At 42.6% G+C, this 27,892-nt stretch overlaps 1 protein-coding gene and 2 non-coding genes across 3 annotated transcripts in view; all 3 read left to right on the top strand.

The window, feature by feature from the left end:
* chd1 (chromodomain helicase DNA binding protein 1) overlaps positions 1 to 27,892 on the top strand; it is a 37,869-nt gene that overhangs the window by 6,107 nt on the left and 3,870 nt on the right. Inside the window, 32 exon segments of the mRNA XM_023984666.2 lie at positions 2,010 to 2,193; positions 2,571 to 2,678; positions 2,947 to 2,999; positions 3,133 to 3,279; positions 3,843 to 4,117; positions 4,848 to 5,073; positions 5,201 to 5,301; positions 5,514 to 5,692; positions 6,342 to 6,466; positions 6,841 to 7,057; positions 8,713 to 8,802; positions 9,154 to 9,344; positions 10,488 to 10,676; positions 13,110 to 13,272; positions 14,152 to 14,304; positions 14,789 to 14,860; positions 15,089 to 15,238; positions 16,034 to 16,182; positions 19,615 to 19,683; positions 19,685 to 19,709; positions 20,153 to 20,248; positions 20,596 to 20,772; positions 21,059 to 21,219; positions 21,430 to 21,471; positions 21,559 to 21,692; positions 22,109 to 22,247; positions 23,292 to 23,442; positions 23,769 to 23,891; positions 25,606 to 25,743; positions 26,182 to 26,433; positions 27,359 to 27,487; positions 27,622 to 27,800. Of these exon segments, the coding sequence (XP_023840434.1) occupies positions 2,010 to 2,193; positions 2,571 to 2,678; positions 2,947 to 2,999; positions 3,133 to 3,279; positions 3,843 to 4,117; positions 4,848 to 5,073; positions 5,201 to 5,301; positions 5,514 to 5,692; positions 6,342 to 6,466; positions 6,841 to 7,057; positions 8,713 to 8,802; positions 9,154 to 9,344; positions 10,488 to 10,676; positions 13,110 to 13,272; positions 14,152 to 14,304; positions 14,789 to 14,860; positions 15,089 to 15,238; positions 16,034 to 16,182; positions 19,615 to 19,683; positions 19,685 to 19,709; positions 20,153 to 20,248; positions 20,596 to 20,772; positions 21,059 to 21,219; positions 21,430 to 21,471; positions 21,559 to 21,692; positions 22,109 to 22,247; positions 23,292 to 23,442; positions 23,769 to 23,891; positions 25,606 to 25,743; positions 26,182 to 26,433; positions 27,359 to 27,487; positions 27,622 to 27,800 (4,587 nt within the window).
* Positions 12,297 to 12,496, top strand: LOC111962860 (small nucleolar RNA SNORA53). Its single transcript, XR_002877153.1, has one exon. It is a non-coding gene; the product is annotated as a small nucleolar RNA SNORA53 (small nucleolar RNA).
* LOC111962867 (small nucleolar RNA ACA64) lies at positions 25,979 to 26,106 on the top strand. The gene has a single exon (XR_002877160.1). It is a non-coding gene; the product is annotated as a small nucleolar RNA ACA64 (small nucleolar RNA).

Here is a 27,892-nt window from a genome sequence, read left to right as displayed (position 1 = left end):
ATGTACCTAACCATGAACATCAATGCCTTTCTTAAAATCAATACAGAAGTATATATTTTTTAAACTTGCATATTTAGTTAAAAGAAATGCATGTTAGCAGGCAATATTAACTAGGGAAATTGTGTCACTTCTCTTGCGTTCAGTGCAAGCAGAGTCAGGGTATATGCAGCAGTTTGGGCTGCCTCACACAGTTCGTTGCGAACTGTGTGAAATCAATTTCTTCCTAACAAAGAACGTACTTATTTTGCCATAATTTTACATAATTATGACATAACGCTGAAGGTTGTGCAATGTAACAGCAATATTTAGACTTAGGGTTGCCACATGGGAATATTGAAGACTCATGTTAAAACGAACCACCAGCTTTAATATGTTCTCATGTTCTGAGCAAGGAACTTAAACGTTAGCTTTTTTTACATGGCACATATTGCACTTTTACTTTCTTCTCCAACAATGTTTGCATTATTTAAACCAAATTGAACATGTTTCATTATTTATTTGAGACTAAATTGATTTTGTCTTTTAAGTTAAGAAAAGTGTTCATTCAGCGTTGTAATTGTCATTATTACAAATGTGTATATATATATAAAAATCGGCCAATTTAATCGGTATCATTTTTTGGGTGTCCTCCAATAATCGGTATTGGTGTTGAAAAATCATATTCGGTCGCCCTCTAGACTGTTAATTAGCCATCACTAGCACATTAGAGGATGCTGCCTGTATACATTGTCTTGAAATCACTGGTCACTTTAATAATGGAACACTAGCCACTTTAATAATGTTTACATATCTTGCTTTACTCATCTCATGTATATACTGTTTTCTATACTATTCTCTACTGTATCTTAGTCTGTGCCGCTCTGACATTGCTCATCCATATATTTATATATTATTAATTACATTCCTTTACTTAGATTYGTGTGTATTGGGTATATGTTGTGAAATTGTTCGTCTATTTTTTTTAAATTGAACCTTAAATTAACCAGGCAAGTCAGTTAAGAACAAATTCTTATTTACAATGACGGCCTACCCTGTCCAAACCCGGACAACACTGGGCCAAAAGGTTGGATATTAGTGCACTGTCGGAGTTAGAAACACGCATTTCACTACACCAGCAATAACATCTGCTAAACACGTGTATGTGACCAATAAAATTGGATTTGACTTCACACAGTCATTGAAGAGGAGTGGGGCAACATTCCACAGGTCACAATCAACAGCCTGATCAACTCTATGCAAAGGAGATGTATCGCGCTGCATGAGGCAAATGGTGGTCATATCAGATACTGCCTGGTTTTCTGATCCACTCCCCTACCTTATTTTATCTTATTATTTTTACGTAWYTGTGACCAACAGATGCATATCTGTATTCCCAGTCATGTGAAATCCATAGATTAATGMCGAATTCATTTATTTCAATTGACTGATTTTCTTATTTGAACTGTAACTCAGTAAAATCTTTGAAATTGTTGCATTTATATTTTTGTTCAGCACAGTATTGTTTTTGTTAACCAAAATATGGCATAGTGATTTATTTACATGCTCATGTAGAGAGTACAGATATGTTTTGCATCACCATTAACATGTTATTTAGCTTCTACCTAGTCCTTACCAACGGCCTCCATGAGCACCACATATGCTTTATGTTGTTGTTTTGAGGCAGAGTGAGATATGCACATTCGCACGCAGGAAGGCAGTGTGCTCACAACTGAGTCATCTAAAATGAAAACTCTTTAGACATGGCTCTAGGATTTCCTAAGAGTTCTGTGTGTTTAGTTATCAGTGCTAGACTTGGGCAGGAACACACCTAGAATTGTCTACTGCTTAAGTACGGGCACCTCTTAGAAGGCATACATTTTTATTTAATAAATATTGCAGAGTTCTGGCACCTAAATGTAAATGGTACAGGCACCCAAAATGACTACAGAGTCCAGACACCTATTTCAGTCTACTTCAAGTATAGGTTATCGTGTTGATCTTAGTCTAAGAAATAATTTGTTTGCTTACAGCAACTCGGACGATGAGTCCGGGTCGGGCTCTGGATCAGGCTCCAGCTCCAGTTCCAGCTCCAGTAGCAGCTCAGGAAGCGGCTCAGGAAGCGGCTCAGACTCCGGCAGCCAGTCCGATTCCGACTCTGGGAAATCCAAGGAGAAGAACGAACCAGAAAACAAAGCCAAGATCGACGGAGCTGAGGTAGGAACACCGACATTCAACTAAAACTAYGTGAAATGTAATTTTGAAATTAGCACAAACATGATCTTGTCAGGTTGAAGTGAAAGAGTAGAGGTTGGATAGTTCAAACAAGATAAGCGATCTAATCWAAAGATCTGAGTTCTGGGGCTGTATGTGTCAAGCATCTCAGAGTAAAAGAGCTGATTCAGTATCAAGTCTCTCCTTACCATGTCATCTTATTCATTGCAATCTAAAAGGCCAAATTGAACCTAAATCAGACCATTGATACATACGACCCTGGTCAACAGCCCCATTTTGTATTTCTGTTGAACAAGAACTGTCTTGTCCACGGGGGAACTGTCCTTGACTTGTAGCTGACGCTCCTATCTTTATCTCAGTTCTGGAAGTCCAACCCCAGTATCCTAGCAGTTCAAAGGTCAGCTATGCTCAGGAAACAGCAACTCCAGCAGCAACAACAACAACAGAGCTCTTCAAACAGTGGATCGGTGGGTGGCGTTATTAATCATTCTAATTCCATCGTTATTCAAAGTGTGTTCTAAGGCTCAAATTCAGTGAAGATGGGAGATTTTTTAATCTTTAAAATTTGAATAACATTTCACTCAGATTTATAGCCTGGTGTTTGGTGGTAGTTAGTTCTGTCATTCATTGATTTGGTAATATATAGGTTATAACGCACAACATTACACCCAGGTAGGCTAGAACATGTTATTTGGGACTTCTTTTCTAATCTGTTTTCCATTTGATGTTTTTTAGGATTCGTCGAGCAGTGAGGATTCAGATGACGACTCGAGTGGAAAGAGAAGAAAGTGAGTTGTACTCCCTGACACCGTTCAGTGGTGATATCAAACACACTGACTGTGGGCTATACTGTGGGCTATACTGTGGGCTATACTGTGGGCTATACTGTGGKCTATAMTGTTGGTATAATGCTCCCTCTAGATCGGGTTCTGGATCGTCCTCCGGGTCTGGGTCGGGTTCTGGAAGTGGTTCCGGTTCTGACTCGTCAGCACAGGAACAGGAGCACAGTGAAGAGTCGGATGATTACGAGCCCAGTCACAAAGTCAAAAGCAGGAAGCTTCCAACCAAGTAAGAGTGTTTTTCCCCCTCGAAAGCTGTTGTATGCCAACAGATTACTATTTATCTTATCGAGACACCTAATTTTTGCCCTTTCACTGTGGAAATAGTTCATTTTCAAAGTTTATACCTATTAGGTCCATTGATCCCATAGATCAGTTTGATTTTAGCCCTAGTATCAGCATGGTAACAGTTTCTGGATCCAAACCAATCCTTTTAGAATGGATGCTCAGCCACCACAATTCATCAATTGACGGTCAATGCACTCTGGCTATAAAGATGTGCTATGTTGTTGAGGCAGCTAGCACGTAAGCAGTTCACTGCACCTTTTAGACCTGCTGTAATCTGTGTATGTGACAAATATAATTTGATTTGAAGATCAAATGACCTTTAAGGGTCAAGGAGAGTAAACACCCTTTCRGTCATTGACTAGAACTCTCACAGAACGACATTTCTGCTCATATGTTGGGTCCGTATGTTGCAGCACCACTGTCTGGTACTTCGTAACTCTCCTGTTCTCAAAGCAGTTGTCCAGAACTCACCGTAACGTGTCTGTCTGCTCTCTCTCCCTTCAGGGCCAACGCCAGAAACGGGAAGAAGAGCAATGTGCAGAGGAAAAAGCCCTCTGCGGGCTCATCCTCGGACGACGACTACGACGGCAAGAAGTCGTCGTCGAACCAGGGGCCCAGGCGCCAGGCCACGCAGAACGTCAGCTACAAGGAGGACGAGGAGCAGAAGACTGACTCTGACGACYTGGTGGAGGTGTGCGGGGAGGATGTGCCTCCGCCAGACGAGGATGAGTTTGAGACCCTGGAGCGCGTGATGGAGACGCGGATAGGGAGGAGAGGAGGTAAAGGGGAAAAACCAGAAGTCAATGTACCCACTCAACTAAGTTGATAGTTGCCATGACGCCCTGGTAGCAACYTAGACAGAGGTCCTGTACATTTTTACATATTTAGTTATTTATTGTGTTCTTTTCATTGTTTTTAAAAATCATTTTCATATTAAGTTTTTGTTGCATATATCTGGTGTTTTTGAGCCACGGATTTGCAGATTGACTGACCGGTCAACTCTTTTTGTCTTGGCTGGCTAGGTTGAACATGTTTTGTYTTAAAAAATGCATCTGGACAGAGTACCMGCTTTTTTTATTTCACCTGGCTGCTTGTAGCGTGAGAGGAACGGGAGAAAGTGGTGAGGCAGAGTGCTCGTAGTGAGGATGACTGGCTACTACTCTGWTCTTTGTGTAGTGAGCTTTCTGGCACTCAGAGCTGCTGAGGCATCCCTKCATCAGAGTGGAAGAGAAGTCCAGTGACTATAAGACTCAGGCTGGTACCCAGACTTGCCCTGTACCAGATCAAAAGAGTAATTTACCATCCTCTGACCTGCTCACTACTCTGACACCATGAACTGACCCTCTCCACCTGCAGAGGAAGCAGCTTTCAAAGACATAGTCTCTTTTAGTTGGCCTGACCTGGCATGATATATTGCGTGCTTGTTTGTTAGTTTTTTGATAAAAAATAAATAAATAAAAATTAATATTCCCATACTAAACACTGGTTGTTATTCCCCCCCCCCCACAGCGACGGGAGGCACCACCACAGTGTACGCAGTGGAGGCGGACGGAGACCCCAACGCCAACTTCAACACCAACAAGGAGGCGGGCGAGCAGCAGTACCTGTTCAAGTGGAAAGGCTGGTCCCATATCCACAACACCTGGGAGACGGAGGAGACGCTGAAGCTGCAGAACGTTAAGGGCATGAAGAAACTAGACAACTTCAAGAAGAAGGAATCGGACAAGAAGAAATGGTAAGATAATTAACCCGCGAGGGGAAAACAGATGTGTACGTTTCAATTGTAATGTGGCCTTGGCTATTGGTTGAAAGATGTGTTTTTGAGTTCCAGGTTTTTTTACTATAATGTTTTCCTTCTCCAGGATAAAATGTTCTTCACCAGAGGATGTGGAATACTTCAACTGTCAACAGGAACTCATGGACGACTTACACTCACAATATCAGCTGGTGGAGAGGATAATTGGTGAGATGTCCTACTGCCGAGGCATTCCTTCCATTGTTTACGGTTTGGGGCTGGGACATAGGATTCAAATGTTTAGAGCAGACTACACTACTTTATGCAGAGTCAGTCTTGTGGTAGTTCTATAAATAACATTCTTAAAGTATTGCCTAAACATTTTGTTTTGTTTGGGAATTGCACCTTTTTAACATGTATTCTGTTTTAATGTCACCCAGGGCATTCAAATCAGAAGTCGGCGGCGGGTTTTCCGGACTACCTGTGCAAGTGGCARGGCCTGTCGTACTCCGAGTGCAGCTGGGAGGACGGAGCCCTCATCTCCAGAAAGTACCAGAAGAGCATAGATGACTATATGCGCAGAAACCAGTCCAAGACCATTCCCTCCAGAGACTGCAAGGTAAGGAGTAGGGTRATATTGCCCCTAGACCAGGTATAGGCGACTAGATTCAGCCGCGGGCAGATTTGTCGGGGCTGGAACATAACTATAATAATTTCTACACTGCAAATTGACCACAACTAAGCCCCAAAATAAATTGTACTTAGAAAATAACAATTTCATACACTTAGACGGTAACGGTATAGGCCGTCATTGTAAATAAGAATTTGTTCTTAACGGACTTGCCTAGGTAAATAAAAGACACAATCTCGTGTGTATATATATATATATTTTGGGCTGTTCTTGAGTACAGATTTCCTTTTAGCCTAATTCCTGGTTATTTGTCTTTTTTATTTAACTTAACCAATTTCCTCCACTTATAGCCCCTCGTGGTCTGTCCTTGCGTAGCACATCGGATTGGATTGGAGAGGGGAAGTCAGCAATGTTGTCATTTTTCTGTTGCCTATCCATTCCCTTTAAAAGCTGAGGACCTGGCAAGGACCCAGTTGTAGAGACTTGGGATCGTTTTAGGAACCGGGCAGTAGTTTGAGTCGTTGACTTAGAGCGGTCGTCCCATTTTTGGAATGACAGAACTGTCTGACTCGTTGCAATAACTTGTTTTAATTTTTAACTTCAAACTCACTCACGCTTTCTCCTGTCTCCCCGTCAGGTGTTGAAACAGAGGCCGAGGTTTATTCCCATGAAGAAACAGCCGTCCTATATCGGTGGAGAAGGACTGCAGCTCCGAGACTACCAGTTGGACAGCTTGAACTGGATGGCTCACTCATGGTGCAAGTATGTCATAGACTTCTTCAGCTTCCGTTGTTGTTATCACCATGGTTGTTGTATTCCAATTTTTTGCAGAATAATTTTTGTATATATATATATTTTTTTTGCTAAACTCAGCGTTTGGGTGTTTCATAATTAATATACTGTTCGAAGCCCAGACATCCTGAATTTTATTTCGATTTCACTTTTCCCCATCTGAAACCAGACAATAAAATCACTTAGAATAACTTTACTGAAGATTTAAAAAAAAAAATACAATATTTTTTTGAATAAGGAGCAACACATTTTTTGTATAATTATTTTTTAATTAAAAAAAAGAGTTTGCATCATCCCGTCGGTGCCCCTAACACTTTTCTCACCATCCTCTCCTCTTTCCCCAGGGGGAACAGTTGCATCCTGGCAGACGAGATGGGCCTGGGAAAAACCATCCAGACCATCTCCTTCCTCAACTACCAGTTCCATGAACACCAGCTGTATGGACCATTCCTGCTGGTGGTGCCCCTGTCCACGCTCGTCTCCTGGCAGAGAGAGATCCAACTGTGGGCCCCCCTCATGAACGTGGTGGTCTACCTGGGTGACATTAGCAGCCGGGGCATGGTAGGCTACAGCCGTAGTGATGGATATGATAGAAGACATGGGAGTTTTGGGTATGATGGATGGCATGGTAGTTTTGGGTATGATGGATGACATGGTAGTTTTGGGTATAATGGATGACATGGGAGTTTTGGGTATAATGGATGGCATGGGAGTTTTGGGTATAATGGATGACTTGGGAGTTATGGGTATGATGGATGACATGGGAGTTATGGGTATGATGGGAGTTATGGGTATGGATGACATGGGAGTTTTGGGTATGATGGATGACATGGGAGTTTTGGGTATAATGGATGCACATGGGAGTTTTGGTATAATGGATGACATGGGAGTTTTGGGTATAATGGATGACATGGGAATGTTTGGGTATATTGGATGACATGGGAGTTTTGGTGTATAATGGATGACATGGGAGTTTGGGTATTATATGGATGACATGGGAGTTTTGTAGGGTATGGGATGGATGACATGGGAGTTTTGGGTATAATGGATGGCATTTGCATGGGAGTTTTGGGTCATAATGGATGGCATGGGAGTTTTGGGTATAATGGATGCATGGGAGTTTTGGGTATCAAATGGATGGCATGGGAGTTTTGGGTATAATGGATGGCATGGGAGTTATGGGTATAATGGATGGCATGGGAGTTATGGGTATAATGGATGGCATGGGAGTTATGGGTATAATGGATGGCATGGTAGTTTTGGGTATAATGGATGGCATGGTAGTTTTGGGTATAATGGTAGGCTACAGCAGTAGTGATGGATTTTCTAAGAATATTTTGAAGATAAATACACAACGGATAGATTGAGAGGACTAGAGTACTAATGGTCAATAGCGAATTGTAAATAGGAGTTGGGTTTCAGTTCAACATATGTTCAGAATCGGTGGAATGTCACTGCTGAACTCAGGGCAACGTGCGCCACGTTTTCATTGAGTCGGGGGCAGGATACTTGTTATTTGGCCATTGGCCAAGTTGTACTGCAAACACTTCTGATTGGTCAAACCCAGGCTATGGTGGGGGGGGTTATAAATAGCATCCTGTTCCTTTGTTCGGGGGGGGAAAGCTGAGGACGGGAGACAGAACATCTACCTCCCAAGCATAACATCTTGATTTGTCCTTCTCAAATAAACCTGTTTTTTGCCTCTGATTTGCATTGGAGTTTGTTATTGAGAATAGCATACATTTCTAACAATATGATAGATGACATGATAGGCTACAGCCTCAGTAATGGATATGATGGGGGTATATATTAATATTCCCCATTTAGATTATTTATGATTCAGAACAGATGAGAGGGTTTTTCAAACTGCTGATATTGCATAGGGGCTCCCGAGTGGTGCAGCGGTCTAAGACACTTTATTTATTTAACCTTTATTTAACTGTATCACAACCGGCCGTGATTGGGGGTCCCATAGAGCTGCACACAATTGGCCCAGCATTGTCCGGTTTAGGGTTTGGCCGGGGTAGGCCGTCATTGTAAATAAGAAGTTGTTGTTAACTGACTTGRCTAGTAAAATAAAGGTTAAATAATAGGGGKTTTTGGTACTTGATATTTGAGGAGTGTTTTACAATGAAGTTACTATTTATAGATTGAGACACTTTTTCTATGAGTTGACGCTGCAGTTAATTATGAATTCCTCCTTTGTTACTTTTTAGATCAGAACACATGAATGGATGCACGTTCAGAACAAGAGACTCAAGTTTAACATCCTGCTAACAACATATGAAATTCTCCTAAAAGATAAGGTAAGATCACATTTCTTAGATCTTTGTGAGTTTAAAGATTTTCCTCTCGAAGAACAATAAACGTCATTAATCAATTAATGATTTACACAATAATACCTGAGCTAAACTGCACACACAGAGGACAAAAAATGSTATCCGCGAGTTCATCTGATTCTGGGGAAGTAGATCAAGTGCTTCTTTGCCAAAATCATGAAGTATCCCTTTTAATATAGTCATTTAGCTTTTGCCCAAGAGATTTACGTGTCAACATTAACATGGAAGACCCAACCCTGGTGTGGCCATCGCCATGTGCTAACCCAGTGAGCCATTGGCACCACATTGTGTAACTACCACTTTGTGTCCACTATGCAGGGATTCCTGGGGAACGTGCCATGGGCCTTCATCGGCGTGGATGAGGCCCACCGGCTGAAGAACGATGACTCGCTCCTTTATAAGACCATGATGGACTTCAAGTCCAACCACCGGCTGCTCATCACCGGCACGCCGCTGCAGAACTCACTCAAAGAGCTCTGGTCACTGCTGCACTTCATCATGCCCGAAAAGTAGGTCACCTAGCCGGTGTGTATGTGGTGGGGGAAGGGGGGGGGGGGTGTTGACTGTCCTATTTTGATTTAATTGTGTGTGTGTGAAGACTAGCTGTCCTATATGAGTTAACGGAGTGGCTGCGTATCCGATGGTGCTCGTTTAGTAAAGTTAGATCAAAGCTGAATCAATGTCTGAAAATATCACAATGATCACAGTATTCTACATAACAGAACCGTGTATATAATAGCATAGTATAACGCTACTGTAAGACGACAACACAGCATTTTTCTTTCATGTGGMCAAAACTCAACTGCGAACTGCACTAAGCAAAATACACTGGTATGCTATGCTACAGTTTTAACACCATCTGCTCTAAAATTAGTTCACTTGCAATCATTCCAAGCAAAACTGTAGGCTCCTCCCATGCAACACTGTAGGCTCCTCCCATGCAACACTGTAGGCTCCTCCCATGCAACACTGTAGGCTCCTCCCATGCAACACTGTAGGCTCCTCCCACGCAACACTGTAGGCTCCTCCCAAGCAACACTGTAGGCTCCTCCCACGCAACACTGTAGGCTCCTCCCACGCAACACTGTAGGCTCCTCCCACGCAACACTGTGGGCTCCTCCAAGCAACACTGTGGGCTCCTCCAAGCAACACTGTGGGCTCCTCCAAGCAACACTGTGGGCTCCCTCCAAGCAACACTGTGGCTCCTCCAAGCAACACTGTGGGCTCCTCAAGCAACACTGTGGGCTCCTCCAAGCAACACTTGTGGGCTCCTGCCAAGCAACACTGTGGGCTCCTTCCAAACAACACTGTAGGCTCCTTCCAAACATTGTCCAGCGCCCCTGGAGCAATTGGGTTTAAGTGCCTTGCACTTACGGTCACATCGACAGATTTGGCACCTTTTCGGCTCTGTGATTCGAACCAGTGACTTTTCAGTTAGTGGCCCAAYGCTCTGTGTGAAGACTAACTGTCCTATATGAGTTAATTGTGTGTCTATCAGAGAACTGTCCTCTGTAATATCATGGGGTGACTGGGAATTAAGGTACCAAGCTGGTTGAAATATGTTTTGTTCTGTTTCATTGTCCTTGTTCTGGAGCTTTTGGTCCTCAGAGCATTGCTGATGTCTGGCCTTCTGCCCGTGTTTGTGTTTTCAGGTTCCACTCGTGGGAGATATTTGAGGAGGAACATGGGAAGGGTAGGGACTCTGGCTACACCAGTCTACACAAGGAGCTGGAGCCCTTCCTGCTGCGTAGAGTCAAGAAGGATGTGGAGAAGTCTCTTCCTGCTAAAGTGGAGCAGATCCTCAGAGTGGAGATGAGCGCCATTCAGAARCAGTACTACAAGTAAGACAGATGAATACTACTCWTTCAGAAACGGTACTACTRGTAAGAAAAGATATGCATTCTTTTCAGAAACAGTACTATGAGCAAGAACAGAGAATTAGTACTCATTCAGAAACCGTACTATAAGTCAGAACAGATAGATACTACTAGGGTTGGGTACGGTTAAGCGAATCTCCGGATATCTGAACGGATGTTAGTATTCGTTAACTTGAGTGGGTAACATTTTGAGAACCAAAATGTAGGCCTATTTTAACAAAAAAGCTGTCTAAATTAAATTACTATTTATTCAGAAACAGTACTACAAGTAAGAACAGATGGATATTAGAGTTGGTGATTTGAACAAAAATCCAAATTGGGCAAATATATATTTTTTGCGATTACGATAAATAATTTTTGGGAGAGATGCTAGAGCTGGGCGATGTGGACCAAAAGACATATTGTGGAACTATTTTGTTCGATAACAACATACATTTTACTTTACACTAGACCATATTTTTTCTTCTGTGTAAAATAACATAATTTAGATGGTAGACTGATTATTATTTTTTTTACTACTTCATACTTTATCCAGGAAGCATGATTGATATTTTTTAAGTGCAACTTGTCAAAATGGGATCCAGAATGATCAGATTTATTTGTCTCTTCAGAGAATTTCCACATCTTTGTGCACATTGTCCTACAGGCTATATTATTCACCACATGAGGAAGTGGGAACTCAAAACACTTAGCTAGATTGCTATCTCTAAATATGAKATTGTTGCTAGATAGTCATGTAGGCTAATTGATTAATCTATTAGTAAATGTAGGCTAATGTCCTACAATAGCTTTCCAACACTAGGACTAGGTTACTTGATGTAGGCCTGTTCACTGCAAATGGAGCCCTGCGCTCCCTGGGCACACCTACTCCGGTTGTAAAATTGTGTCATGAACTCAATATTTAAAGGTGAGAAACAAGCTGTGACTCTCCTCTCTGTAACTACAACCGTAGTGTCTTTGAAAACTGTATTTTTCCTGCAATTCTTGGGAATGGACATATGCTTGTGCTTCTGTTTTATTTGCTTCTCTCCCTCCTCCGTGCGCACGGTGGAAGTCAGCAGCCAATAGCGAAACGGGGGGACAGGCAAACACTTTCATAGCAGGAATCAACATGATGATATTACTGTTGACCAAATAATGGTTCTAGAACAATCTACAGRAATGTTGTGTAGAAAAAAMCACAGAAAGTTGTTGACGTAAGCAAAATGTCGACGAATGTTGACGTAAGCAAAATGTCGACGAATGTTGACGTAAGCAAAATGCTTGTGTAAGAGGAAGGCAACGTTGCTGTCTGTAATTTTTGGTTTATCGTTCAACTAGATACTACTCATTCTGAACAGAACTACAAGTAACATAACTCAACTCTCTGCATCATTGCCCTCTGCCATATCCTGCAATGCAAATGACCAGAAGCATGAAACCAATAGAAACTAACATGGGAGCAGAATAGATCAATGTTTATGCACATCAAGGACATCTCCAGATATTCAGTTCCACAGCTTAGACCCAGTTGGCCTCATTTAACACAATATATTGATCAATTACATCAAAGGAATCTCTCTGGTATAACATTTTAGGAAGATTTGAACACTTCTTAGATCCACCTCTGGAGGGTGCGCCTGTGCTGGTGCTTCAGCATCTTTCTGGCTGTACAGTCGGAGGTGTTTTAGTCATTGGCGTTGTAGAGCAGTCTACCTGCCTCCCCAGCCCTCCTCCTGCACTGGCAACTCTCAGTTATACTGTTGGGAATCAACCAGTGCAGCTTGGCTGGGGGGGTGGACAACACACCCCTTTTTTAGTTCCACTGGGACTTTGGGGGCTTCATCAGGAGTGTGCAATGTTCCAAAAGATATCAATGATGTACTTCACCTTTTATATAAATAAACCAGTYAGCCACCTCGCCTCAATATACTTGTAAACTGGCATATGGCTCCATAACACAGAGGGGCTATTTCCCAGACAGAAATGAGGCCTAATCTTGGACTAATTTGCACTTTTAAACTGGACTAAGGAAAATTGAACTTCTCAAACATGGTATAAAATAGATCTTAATTAATTTGGATGGAAATTAGGCCAAGTCTAGGTATTTAAGTGCGGGTATAAACTAAACCTAGGATGTAGGTGTAACATTTACATTTACATTTAAGTCATTTAGCAGACGCTCTTATCCAGAGCGACTTACAAATTGGAAAGTTCATACATGTTCATACATAACTTCCGGTTTCCTGTTTATCCTGACTGAGTTGAAAGTTAATTTGGAGTGCTCCTTTTCCAAATGAGTTAATCCAGAAATGAATACAAATTGTATTAAATACATTGCAAATGGTAGTAATCATGCTGTATTGGGGGTTTTATTTTTATTTTTTAACTACTAAGCGTGTGTGTTGGGTGAAACAGGTGGATCTTGACGAGGAACTACAAGGCCCTGAGTAAAGGTACCAAAGGTAGCACRTCTGGCTTCCTTAACATCATGATGGAGCTGAAGAAGTGCTGCAACCACTGCTATCTCATCAAGCCCCCCGAGGACAGCGAGTTCTACAACAAACAGGAGGCCTTACAGGTGAGTGGGGGGGGGGGGATAAATGTACATGCAAACTTTAACTTTTCATTTGTGTGACACTCTTTACTCACTCAATTGTCAAACCTTGGCATTAAGGCATTCTGGAGGGGCGAGAGCACGTCCACTGACTTGAAGCCTAAATTGAGTTTTAAATGTGGGAAAGTAGCTGCATCTCACAGTCTTGGGTTTTGAAAAATTATATTATGCTAGCAGATTCATTACTTACCAACAACTGCTGGACATTCCAATAACACTACATCACGTTTTCCTAACAACACTAGCCACGCAGGGAGCAGGCCTGCCCCGCAAGTGCAAGGGGGGGTTGCCTAGCAACACGTGCCTCTGAGGGAGTTGACAACGTGATTATTWWTTTTTTTATCTGTTCAGGCCGAACAGCTAGCACRACAGCTAAAATGCCCTTGAAAAAATATGATTTCAGCTAATAGGAACAACAATCTAATAAAATATCTACATTCACTAATCATAAACTATTTTCATATAATAAAAATGTTGGCACATTTGTGGGCAATATTTTTTACATTGCCTTAAAGAGTGAGAGCTGTGTAAACCTCAACTCAAMAAAAAAAAATGCTGAATGTGTGTGTTTCAGCCACAAGCCACTCATCAGTGTTAGTTGACATGTTTTGGCTGTTACATTGGTGCTACTCTTGTGTTACACAACTCTTTTATAAGTTTGCTCATGGACTGTGGTGAGAGGCCTATGTTTAGTTACCGTTGGCCTCTTTAATAAGAAGGTGATGCTGAGTTTTGTTCAATATCCATATTTCAGGATATTTATTATTTATATTGAATTCTTTCCAGAGTTCGCATGGATGCACACTAATCTCTCCCCCTGCCCCTCGCCCTCTCCCCCTGCAGCACCTAATCCGGAGCAGCGGGAAGCTGGTGCTGCTGGACAAGCTGCTGCTGCGTCTGCGGGAGCGTGGCCACCGTGTGCTCATCTTCTCTCAGATGGTCCGGATGCTGGACATCCTGGCCGAGTACCTGAAGAGCCGCCAGTTCCTCTTCCAGGTCAGCAGCTCACTGGCTCCTTATGTACAGATCTAGGATCAGCTTCTACTCTCCTAATCCTAAACTTAACCCATTAGTGAGAGAAATTGTAAACTGACCCAAGATCAGTGTTTAAGGGCGACTTCACCACATTCCTCTTCCTATCCCCTTCCCATATACTGGTGTATCGTAGATCTCCAGGAAGAAGTTTGGGCAGCCCTGCTTTAAGTAATGTGTGGGTTGAATCCTCCCTAAAGAAATCTGTTCACAACATTTTTTTGCAAATCTTGTATTKGCTTAAGGCACGATGGCTTACTAAAAATGGTAAATAAGGTGCTTTCCTAGTCAGGATTCAGCTCAGTGGTCATCTAAGCAAAGTACCTAGAAGGTCCTAAAGTTACCATACTTAAACCCCTAAAGATAAGCAAAATAYAAAAACATTTAAACGTTGAAGAACATTGAGAGTTTGCTGGGACGWGGACTAAAATGTGTCTCGTCTTTGTAGAGATTGGACGGCTCCATCAAGGGAGAGATGAGGAAACAGGCGCTGGACCATTTCAACGCTGAGGGCTCTGAGGTAAGTGTGGAATGAATGCACCATAATATCTACTACTGCGCTAACAGCCAGGGTTGGGGACAAATCAGATTACTTCCTGAATCGACTGAGTTGAAAACCTYAACCCTGCTAATTTTACTCAATAGTTTTACTCAATAATTCACTGATGGAGTGAATATATAATTGGAAATCTACTGTAATAAACCATCTTACACCCCACGTTATTACATCTCACTTCCTACCGTCCAGGATTTCTGCTTCTTGTTGTCAACACGGGCGGGCGGTCTGGGCATCAACCTGGCGTCGGCTGACACRGTGGTCATATTTGACTCGGACTGGAACCCACAGAATGACCTGCAGGCCCAGGCCAGAGCCCACAGGATTGGCCAGAAGAGACAGGTATGCAACCAATTACTTTGTGAAGTTGACTTGCGGTCAAGTTCAACGTCAAGTTTTGTTACCAAATGACAAAGCAGCTAAGAAACCAAAATGGCGTTGATTAATACAGGTTTTAGAGCCTTGTGCTATTGGTCATTGGTCTGTCTTACCATCTATGTGTAGTGTAGAGGTCAACCGATTATGATTTTATTGGAGGACCAAAAAAAAGCTGATACCGATTAAATTGGCCGATTTTTATTTTATTATATATATATATTTTAATATATATATTTGTAATAATGACAATTACAACAATACTGAATGAACACTTATTTTAACTTAATATAATATGTAAATAAAATCAATTTAGTTTAAGTTCCTTGCTCAGAACATGAGAACATATGAAAGCTGATGGTTCAATATTCCCAGTTCTTCAATATTCCCACTTAAGAAGTTTTAGGTTGTAGTTATAGGAATTATAGGACTATTTCTCTCTATACCGTTTGTATTTCATATACCTTTGACTATTGGATGTTCTGAAAGGCATTATAGTATTGCCAGCCTAATCTCAGGAGTTGATAGGCTGATTGTCAAGTTCTATTGATACCCAATGACCGCAGGCACGAGACCAAGATACATGGTCATATGAGTCCAGTACATGTTGTATTGAATAGTTCTGTAAAGGTGTTAATCTCCTCTGATTTTGTAACTCACCCTATATCCTAAACAAACATGCTTTCCCAGTGGGAACAGAAAGTCTAAAATAAAGCATTACGTAGTTGTGGACATCCAACATGAAACCTGTATGTCTCCCAGGTGAACATCTACCGCCTGGTGACTAAGAGCTCGGTGGAGGAGGAGATCATTGAGCGGGCCAAGAAGAAGATGGTGCTGGACCATCTAGTCATCCAGAGGATGGACACCACGGGCAAGACGGTTCTCCACACCGGCACCGCCCCGTCCAGGTACACAAATACACACTGAAGAACAAACACTCGCGGCTCTAGTACCTTACATACAGACAAACTCACGCGAGAACTCATGCAAGAGTCCACAAACTCTTCCGAGAACACATGCAAGAGTCCACAATCTTCGCGACGGAACTCAACACTGCAAGAGTCCACAAAACTCTTCGCGAGAACACATGCAAGATTCCACAAACTCTTCGCGAGAACACATGCAAGAGTCCACAAACTCTTCGCGAGAACAATGCAAGAGTCCACAAACTCTTCGCGAAACACATGCAAGAGTCCACAAACTCTTCGCTGAGAACACATGCAAGAGTCCAACAAACTCTTCCGACGAACCACATGCAAGAGTCCACAAAACTCTTCGCAGAACACATGCAAGAGTCCTTCAGGGAGGTTCAGCCTTCGCGCTTAGATAATCACGCAGCCACAAACTCTCGCTCGGGAGGTCACACATCCGCAAGAGCTCCACAAACTTCCCACTCTTGAGAAACCGACCATGCAAGAGTCCACAAACTCTTCGCGCGAGACACATGCAAGAGTCCAACAAACTCCGCAGAACACATGCAAGAGTCCACAAACTCTCCGCAGAACACATGCAAGAGTCCACAAACTCACGCGAGAACACATGCAAGATCCACAAAACTTCACGCAGAAACACATGCAAAGACGTCACAAACTCCGCGCGATACACATGCAAGAGTCCACACACACTCACGCGAGAACACATGCAAGAGTCCACAAATCTTCCGCGAGAACACATGCAAAGAGTCCCACAAAAACTCACGCGAGAACACATGCTAAGAGTCCACAAACTCCCGCGAGAACACATGCCAAGAGTCCACAAACTCTACGCGAGAACACACCTGCAAGAGTCCACCAAACTCACGCGAGAACACATGCAAGAGTCACCAACTCCGCGAGAACACAGCAAGAGTCCACCAACTCTGCGAGAACACATGCAAGAGTCCACAACTCACGCGAGAACACATGCAAGCGCACTTACTCTACACATTTTTAAAATTTTGTTATTTAGCAGACTCTCTTATCCAGAGCGACTTACAGGAGCATTGGGCTTAAGTCCTTGCTCAAGGGAACGTCACAGAAATTTACTAGTCGGCTTGCGGATTCAACCGGCGACCTTTCGCGTTACTGGCCCAACACTCTTAACACTGGCTAATGCTGCTTACACGGCATACGACAACACCAGCCAGTTACACCTTACCTCTCAACTTACATCAACAAAATGCCATTCTTCCTCAGTGTGTTAGTCTCTTACAACACCACACCTATAGCCTACCTCAGATGATTAGTCTCTTAGAAACAGCACACCTATTAGCTACCCTCTAGAATGCTTAGTTCTTACATAACAGCATCCCTATAGCTACCTAAGATGCTGTACTCTTACGTAACAACACCCTATAGCTCCCTTAGATGCTTAGTTCTCTTACAAACACACACCCTATACTGCTAATCTAGATGCTTATACAAACACACACACCCATAGCTTCCCTCCAGATGCTTACCCAAAACACACACCCTATACGACCCTCTCAGATGCTTAAAACTCACAAACCCACACACCCCTATAGCTACCCTCTAGATGGCTTCACTCACCACATCACTACCCTATAGCATACCTCTAGATGCCTTAACGTCACCACCCCAATTACACACCCTAATTGAGCTACCCTCTAGATGCTTACTCAACCAACACACACCCTATACTTACCCTCTAGATGCCGTACTCACAAACACACACCCTATAGCTACCCTTTAGATGCGTACTCACAAAACACACCACCCTATACGCTACCTCTAGATGCTTATCACAAACACCACACCTATAGCTACCCTCTAGATGCTTACTCAAAAACACACACCCTATAGCTACCCCCTCTAGATGCCTTACTCACACACACCACCTATAGCTACCCTCAGATGCTTACTTCACAAATACACACCCTATAGCTACCCTCTAGAATCAGGGGTGTTCAACTCATTCCACGGAGCCTATGTCTGCAGGTTTTTTGGTTTTTCTTTTTCAATAACCTAGACAACCAGGTGTGGAGGAGTTGCCTAACTAATTAGTGACTGTTAATTCATCAAGCTCAATGTACAAGGGAGGAGCGGAAAAACCCGCCAAACACTCGGCCCCCCGTGGAATGGTGTGCACACCTTGTCTAATGCCTTATCACAAACACACACCTATGAGCTACCGCTAGATGCTTACTACAAACACACACCCTATACGCTACCCTTTAGATGCTTACTCACAAACACACACCCTATAGCCTACCCTCTAGATGCTTACTCACAAACACACACCCTATAGCTTACCCTTTAGATGCTTACTCACAAACACACACCTATAGCTACCCTCTAGATGCTTACTCACAAACACACACCCTATAGCTACCCTTTAGATGCTTACTCACAAACACACACCCATAGCTACCCTCTAGATGCTTACTCACAAACACACACCCTATAGCTACCCTCTAGATGGCTTACCCTCCACAAATACACACCCTATAGCTACCCTCTAGATGCTTACTCACAAACACAACACCCTATAGCTACCCTTTAGATGCGTACTCACAAACACACACCCTATAGCTACCCCTTTAGATGCGTACTCACAAACACCACACCCTATAGCTACCCTCTAGATGCTTACTCACAAACACCACACCCTATAGCTACCCTCTAGATGCTTTACTCACAAACACACACCCTATAGCTACCCTCTAGATGCTTACTCACACACACACCCTATAGCTACCCTCTAGATGCTACTCACAAATACACACCCTTAGCTACCCTCTAGATGCCTTACTCACAAACACACACCCTATAGCTACCCTCTTAGATGCGTTACTCACCAAACACACACCCTATAGCTACCCTTAATGCGTACTCACAAACACCACACCCTATAGCTACCCTCTAGATTGCTTACTCACAAACACAACCCTATACTACCCTCTAGATGCTCTACTCACAAACCACACACCCTATAGCTTACCCTTAGATGCTTACTCACAAAACACACACACCCTATAGCTACCCTCTAGATGCTTACCTCACAAAACACACACCCTATAGCTACCCTCCTTAGATGCTTACTCACAAACACACACACCTATAGCTACCCTCCAGATGCTTACTCACAAATACACACCCTATAGCTTACCCTCTAGATGCTTACTCACAAATACACACCCTATACCTACCCTTTAGATGCTTACTACAAACACACACCCTATAGCTACCCTCTAGATGCTTACTCACAAAACACACACCCTATAGCTACCCTCTAGATGCTTACTCACCAAATACCACACACCATCCTTCTGAGTGTTCACGTCATGCACACACCCTTGTAAGGTTTTTTGTGTTCTCATTTGGAACTTCCATCACTTGCAGTGCCACTCCGTTCAAACAAGGAGAGCTGTCGGCCATTTTGAAGTTTGGTGCCGAGAGCTGTTCAAGGAGCAGGAGGGGAGGAGCAGGAGCCTCAGGTTTGTCACTCACCTCATCACTATCACGATACTATGTTACACTTTTTTTTGTGACAAAAAAGGACACAAAGCAGACTAAACTTTAAAAACCTGCTAATTTAAGAGTTATATATTGGGGAGGGGGAAACAAATGTGACTGGATGGAAAAATAAGGCTGTTTTGTTTTCAACAAAGATATGAATTATGCTTCATGTTTTTTTACTTGCCATGATACTAATGAGTATATCGCGATACTGATATCCTGACAACCCTAATCCTTATCATTGTTAGGTCCAAACTGGGGTACTTTGCAGTTCCTATTAATCTCTCTGTTGCATTTATTCTGGTTCGACCTATATTGTCCCTGTGTGTCTGATGTTGGTTGACAAATTCAGGTTCCCCGCTGTGGATCGATAAAGTTAATATGTTTTTCATAAACTGACTGTTTTCGTTTCCCTCTGCAGAAGATGGACATCGACGATATCCTGAAGAGAGCCGAGACCAGAGACAATGATCCCGGCCCCTCCACTGTTGGAGAGGAGCTACTCTCACAGTTCAAGGTATATATCACGTTCATCGCAAGTAAGGCTTTTTAAAAATAACCACTAATGGAAAGAACGGCACTAGTAAGAATGAAAAGAAGTTACAATAGTGTTTTTTTTTTTAAAAACAATTTTATGTAAACGTAAAGGGCAACAATTTCTTGGACACCGATTAAGTTTAGTCCTGGACAAAAAACATTTTTTATATGGATATTCTCCATTTACCATGCTATTTCTAGTCCAGGACTAGGCTAAATCGGTTCCGCGGAAAACAGGCCCTAATAAGAGTAAAACAAATAAAATGAATAAGTCAATCCGCTGAGCTTCTATGACCTCTCGACCTATCTCTGACCCCTCCCTGCCAGGTGGCCAACTTCTCCATGATGGAGGAGGAGGAGATCGTCATGGATTCTGAGCGCCACCATCGGGGCTGGGACGACATCATCCCCGAGGAGCAGCGGCGGCGGATGGAGGAGGAGGAGAGGCAGAAAGAGCTGGAGGAGATCTACCTGCTGCCCCGCATGAGGAACTGTGCCAAACAGGTTAGCTAGRGGGGCACTCCCTCCTCTCTCTCACACACACACAGCAGTACTCTCCAATGGAGAGATTTGGTTTGTCAATTAATCAAAACAGGAATGCCAGATTTGTCTAAATGTTTCTGTCTTAGCATTGTAATAGACYGGTATCTTTTTTTGTCTTCTAAATTAATATGTTGTGCCGAACAGTCCTGTCCCTGTCAGTGGATGATGTGCTGCGGGTTCCATTGAAACCCTCAGAGAACATGGTTCTTATTATAATAATACATTGTTGTTTGATATATGGTTCCAGGTCAACTTTAACGGCAGTGAGAGCCGGCGTAGTAGAAACAGACGGTATTCCGGCTCCGACAGCGACTCCGTCTCGGATCGCAAGAGGCCCAAGAAACGAGGACGGCCTCGGACCATTCCACGAGAGAACATCAAGGGCTTCAGCGATGCTGAGATACGAAGGTAATCACTACACATGAGATGCATCCCAAATGGCATCCGATTCCCTTTACTATGGGGATTTGGGGAACATTTTGGGAYACGTGATGTCTTCTATCCTGTGGGAATAAGTCCCTGAAAAGTCCCCCCTCCCAATACCTTTTGGGGATTTAGMAAATACACTCACTTCCATTACCTCGACTGCGCCTCACAACTTTGTMTTTTTCTACATAGATTTATCAAGAGCTACAAAAAGTTTGGTGGACCACTTGAAAGGTAAGGCAAAAACCTCAATGTTGTTTCAATTATTTGACAACTTTTGTCAACATGCTATTTGACCAACCAAAAATCAACCTCTCTCAGACTGGATGCTATCGCCCGTGATGCCGAACTAGTGGACAAGTCTGAACATGACCTGAAGCGTCTGGCGGAGACGGTTCACAACGGCTGTCTGAAGACTCTCCGGGAGAACCCCTGTGGACCAGAGAAGACGTCAGGTACTTTCAGTGTTTGACTTGTACTGAAATAGGTGCCGATACTAATTTTGGGTGCCATTACTGTTTTATATTTAGGTGCAGGAGCTCCACAATACATTTGAGCTAATATTCTATAAAAGGAACAGGACCTCAAACAGTTTAGAATTTGAGGTGCTGGTACTCACCTCCGGTTAGCACCTGCCCAAGTCGAACACGGGGTACTTTACACCGTTTGTCTTTTGTGTCTGTCCCTATCCATCCTTCCATCCCAATATATTCATCTCTCTCTCTCTAGTCCATCTCTATCCATCCATCTCTATCCATCCATCTCTGTCCTGCTAATTCAAGTCAAAATCCACTGTTAAGTTGCTCAATAAGTGGTTGTGTTGTTATGCCCCTGGTTACTGGTTTTAAACCTCTCTCTGCCTCACCACCAGGAGGCAGAAGAGGGAAAGTGAAAGGCCCTACGTTCAGGATCTCGGGCGTCCAAGTGAACGCCAAGCTGGTGATCTCCCACGAGGAGGAGCTGGCGCCGCTCCACAAAGCCATTCCTGCTGACCCTGATGAGAGGAAGAGGTCTGTCTACATTCGGTCTCATACCTCAAACTTGGGTTACGTCCCAAATGGCTCCCTTATTCCCTATTTAGTGCACTTTTGACCAGGGTCCATTTGGAACAAAGCCATGCTGCTTTTACTCAACTCCTCCATCACACAACAGTTAATTGTTTCAATTTTTACACTCGCATAGCAGCCAATACAAGCGGAAATCCCTTGACATAACAAATAACATAGGCCCATCTAAATCCACACCATGTATTAAATARCATAAGCCCATCTAAATCCACACCATGTATTAAATAACATAGGCCCATCTAAATCCACACCATGTATTAAATAACATAGGCCCATCTAAATCCACACCATGTATTAAATAACATAGGCCCATCTAAATCCTGTATTAAATAGCATAGGCACATCTAAATCCTGTATTAAATAGCATARGCCCATCWAAACCATGTATTAAATAGCATAGGCCAGGGGTCTTCAACATTTTCTTGCCCAGGGACCCACTTCCTGGCAAACTGGTGAACCAGGAACCCTCACCATACATTAGCAAAAATAAATGCCTATTGACTGGGTCGCCTATTGACTGTTTTTTTCCCAAAGTCTACTATATTTCAGATTCTCCAGTGAGTCTAATCAGCTTCGATTAGTATAATTTGCTCGATATTAGGAGTTGTCATTAGAAATAACATTATTTTCTAATGTAGGTATGTGATTTTTTTTTTAAGTGGTTTATTCTGTTGCTAACTATAATCATGAACATTTCAATACAAATAGATAAAAAAAAAATTGTATTTAATATTTTTGCGGACCCCCTGCACTACCTATGTCTCTGCGAATCCCTGGTTGAAAACCCCTGGCATAGGCCTATCTAAATCCACAACATTTATTTATTCATTAAAGGACAGACATGACTTTCACAATGTTGTAAGAACTATGAAACCAATCTGTACTTACAATGTAAATATATGATTGTTACATACCTAGTTTTAGGACCAATTAATTTGAAATKAGACTTTCTACTCTTACTGAATCCAAACCCTTCTCTTTTCTTAGGTACACAATTCCATGCCACTCCAAGGCAGCACACTTTGACATTGATTGGGGCAAGGAGGACGACTCTAGCCTGCTCATAGGAATCTACGAGTATGGTTACGGCAGCTGGGAAATGATTAAAATGGACCCTGAYCTCAACCTGACACACAAGGTGAGTCTGAAGAAATTACATTTGTGCACCACAGTTTATATAATACTCTAAAAACTACTACTACTAYTTTGAAYGTTGCCTCTATCAATGTCCGGTTTACAATCGCCWATATCAGCAGACGTCACATTTCTCTAGGCTATTATCGTAATTAACAATAACAGTTACATGTCATCGATAAGCGGTCTGTAATTTTTGGGTTCATTGTCCCGACTCTAAGAAGACACGGTCTCACTTTAGAACGAGGAACTGTCGTAGCCAAGGTTACGGTAAGAGCTTTTGTGTTATAGTTGTATTCATTTACGCATCTGTTCCTTTGTGTGAACCAGCTCCTACCAGACGACCCTGACAAGAAGCCACAGGCCAAGCAACTGCAGACGAGAGCAGACTATCTTATCAAATTACTGAGCAAGGACCTGGCCAAAAAGGAAGCACAGAGGCAAGCAGGGACGGTACGTGTCCATGACTGGCTGGATCACACTCTTCACACACTTATGGTGCCACGCCCACTTGACCCAGTTCCTGATCGAACTTAATTGTTTTCCTCCTTCCAGCCCATTCACAAACAAGAAAATATGAATTACTTTTGTCAAAACTATTTAAATGTGCCCAAAAAAATTAAAGATGTGTTAGTTACTTTGTAGAGAAAAATATATTTTTTAAATGTATGCTTGTTTTTACTTAGTATAAGCACTCGGAAGCCCACGTTYGTTAGCATTCTCATAGCTTTTGACTGGCGTCATTAGCATATTAGACTGTATCAAATGGTCGTAATCCATACAGGCTGCATCCCTTTTTTTAAATCAAAGTTCAATGCTTAAAATGGTAAATTTTAGACACAACATCAATGACCGAAACATTTTATGTAGATAACATTAGGATAATTGCTAGCTGTTGTGCCACAAAGCTAACGATGCCAGTCAAAGCCTAAGAGAATGCTAACTAATGTGGGCTTCCGGAGTGCCTCAACATCGAACAAACATACCTTTCAAGTTATGTGCACGTTATTTAAGTTTTGACAAATTAAATTCCTTTTTAACAATATTTTTGCTTGTTTGTGAATGGACCGGAAAGGAGGAAACAATTTGTTGCAATTGTTATGTGCCCTTGTTGCCAGGCTTCATAAGGTGAATACATAGTCTGTGTGCTTTACTGCATCTCCTTTTCCATTGGCAGTTCCTCTGTAATAAGATKATGAATTCCTCTGTCTGCATTCCTAGCTATATGCAGGGGTGAGGAGTTGTGGCGTGTTTAATTTAGTCTCAAATTTACACCTTAAAGAAGTCTACAATTAAAGTTAGTCTGCGATTCTAAAAACAAAGCGGCCGCCTTGCCACTTGTTTTGGTAAGCAGATGAGAGATGAAAGCGAGGGAATTGAAGCTTTTTAAATTCATAGACTATGCTCAAGATACAATAACTGACGGTCCAGTCCAACGAGCTGCACGGTACAAGACGATGCTCTCCAACGGAGTTACCTGCGCTTCTGCACTGGTGCGCTTCACTCTGCGGCAATGTGATAGCTGCAAGACAAACAGTGGAGAAGTGTAGCCTTGTGCTTCACGTTCTTAGTTGTAGCGAAAGTCGGCCAATATTCTGTTTGACTTTGTGCATCGCTGACTATCAAGTCCAAAAATGTATGTACTAATCCCAGACTAGCTTTAGGGAATGTTGTTGATCTTGTGGATGCTGCCGTTTGATCAGAGCAGAGACCTCTTTTGGTCTCTTTGTCATGTCTGGTCTGTATGACAGAATGTCAGTTCCTCCTAATAATGTGATGAGTTGAGCGGTTTTAGTTGGTGTCAAACAAGAAGTTAGTCATGAAAAACTGGCTGCAGTTTTATCGTCTCGTACTGGCATCCTGCAACGTCAACAACGTGTCAAGTGTCTCTGAAAAGGCWACGGTGGGAAAAAAGAAAATAAATATATAAATAGAATTACATATTTTATATATGTATGGACCAATGATTGAGCTGGCTTTGGCCATTAGAGAATCCAAATCCAAGTGTGGCAAATATAATCACCAGGAGGATGATTAATCACTCACTTTAAACATCCAATTGTGACATTGAAAGTCCAAAACCCAGCACACATTCTATTTCAAGGGCCCATGTGTTTTTTCAATTAGTTGTAAAGAATTATTAAGTCCCTTTTTGTTGTTGTTGTAGGCCAATTGGCGGAAGAGGAAACCGAGGAGTAAGAAGACCAAAGCTGTGAAGCCAGCCAAGGTGGACGAAGTGGCGAAGAGTCCGTCCTCTACGCCCCACTCAGACAAGTCCTCAGAGGACGAGATTGAGGAGGAAAAGGTATGTGGAACGATCAGCTTCCTCTTCCCMCCCAATCCTAAACCTTAACCATTAGTGGCGAGAACGCCAAACTGAACAGAGATCAGCATCTATGGGGAAACTTTACCCTATTCCAACTATGATCRGAGACTCCTTATGGCTGTGGATAGTAGGCAAGGGATCCCTTAATGAAATAACAATGAGTAACAGATCAAATTAACCCCAGTAATCAGTCAGCCGACCTCAATGAATGGGCCCAGTCTGAAAATAACCTTGGATACATCAGTTGTCAAGGGAGAGAGAACTGGGCCTACAGTACTGTGGTACGTTAAGCTTATTGCCTGCTCTGTATAGCAGTGTGATTAAACCCATGTGCCCACAAGCATACTTACAGAATTCAGTTAAGGTAATCTTGCATCGAGGCTGTCAAGCTATTCTAACCATCTCTCCACCTTCCAGGAGGTGGTCCCGGTAAAGCTGCCACCTAGAAGGGGCCGAGCGGAACGCGTGGTGGTGAAGGAGGAGCCTGAGCCAGAGGAGGAGCCTGAGCCGCCTGAGGAGAAGGAGCCCAAAGAAAGGGAGATGAAGAAAGAGGTTAAAAAGGAGAAGAAAGAAGAGAGCCGCGAGGTGAAAGAGAAGGACCTGAAAGAGAAGAAAGAAACCAAGCCCGTGGATCCAGTACATGAACAGGAAGAGGTCACAGGGGAGAAGGTAAGATGGTTTTGACTAGATGGGATACAGCTTTTGTAAGATTAGATTGTTTGTAGCAGGTTAGGAAAATTAATGTAGCAGGTTAGGAAAATTAATGTAGCAGGTTCGGAAAATTGGTTTAATGTTTGGGAAGGGTTTAGGCTTAACTAAAATGCATTTGACGTTAATTTGACAGTGTTTCCCCTTGGGGTTTTTTCAGTAGCGGTGGCTAGGGGGGGTAGTGGGCGTTACCAATTACAAAAATGTTGAAGTCCTACTCTTGACTGCATAGACAATGTTGCTGTTTTAAAGCAAATGTCCTGCAATTCTACACATTTTGTCATGGACTTTGACATGTTTGCGATCTGAGTGACTCAAACATATTATAATAAAAATCAATGGGGGGGGGGGCCGTCACTTTTATTTACATTTTTGATTCTCCCTGACTGTCTAGTTTTTATTTTGGTGATTGTTAATTCTCAAAGATGATCTTATTTAAAAATATATAACTCCATTATCTTTTCTACTTACTTTATCTGGTTTTGGTCATTTTAAGTTAAAAAAAATGATATATATTGGAGTGGCGGCAACAATTTTAACAGTCCGCTGCTGCTAAATGAATATAGAGGAAACACTGTGACAAAAGCTGTATCCCTTCTAGACATGACCAGGTAAGACTTCACCACATTGTGAATAGTTGGAAGGAACTGAAAAACTTGAAGTGCAGTTCGTTGCACTGCAAATATGAATAATGTATTAGCACTTAAGTCAAGGTTGGTCACTTGTCTTTTTCCGTGTGTGGTTTTAACACATTTTTGTGCACTATTAGTCATTTATTGTGTTAAGCATGTAGGATCTTTGGTGTCTTATTTACAAGGTTTATAATGTCTCCGCGTAGCATCTTAACAATTGTCACTTATTAATTGTGACTGTTTTTTTCCTGCAGCCGAGCGAGGTGAAGACTGAGGTACGGGAGAAGGTGAAGAAAACTTCAGACACTCCGGTCCACATCACAGCAGGGGGAGAGAACATCTCGGAGGAGTCGGAGGAACTGGACCAGAAGACCTTCAGTGTGGTAAGTCACACTGAGTTGGACAAAGTCTCAGTGATGCAAATAAGTCAGCTCAGTGAGTCGGGACGTCTAGCAAAATACTGTCTTACCAATTATGGCCCTCCGTTAACTGTCTATGTCCTGTCTGTGTCCCTCAGTGTAAGGAGAGGATGCGACCGGTCAAGGCGGCCCTGAAGCAGCTGGACCGTCCGGAGAAGGGCCTGTCGGAACGCGAGCAGCTGGAGCACACGCGCCAGTGCCTCATCAAGATCGGAGACCACATCACAGAGTGTCTGAAGGAGTACTCCAACCCCGAGCAGATCAAACAGTGGAGAAAGTAATGCGCCCAATATATTTTTCACATTCAGCRTTTTGTTACAATCAATTTGCTTATTTTTAAGATCAAGCTCTCTGAAATACTCTACATGC

The sequence above is a fragment of the Salvelinus sp. IW2-2015 genome, linkage group LG4q.1:29, assembly GCF_002910315.2.
Source record: "Salvelinus sp. IW2-2015 linkage group LG4q.1:29, ASM291031v2, whole genome shotgun sequence".
Taxonomy (NCBI): domain Eukaryota; kingdom Metazoa; phylum Chordata; class Actinopteri; order Salmoniformes; family Salmonidae; genus Salvelinus; species Salvelinus sp. IW2-2015.
The sequence above is the reverse complement of the archived record's forward strand: the minus strand, read 5'-3'. Positions and strand labels throughout refer to the sequence as shown.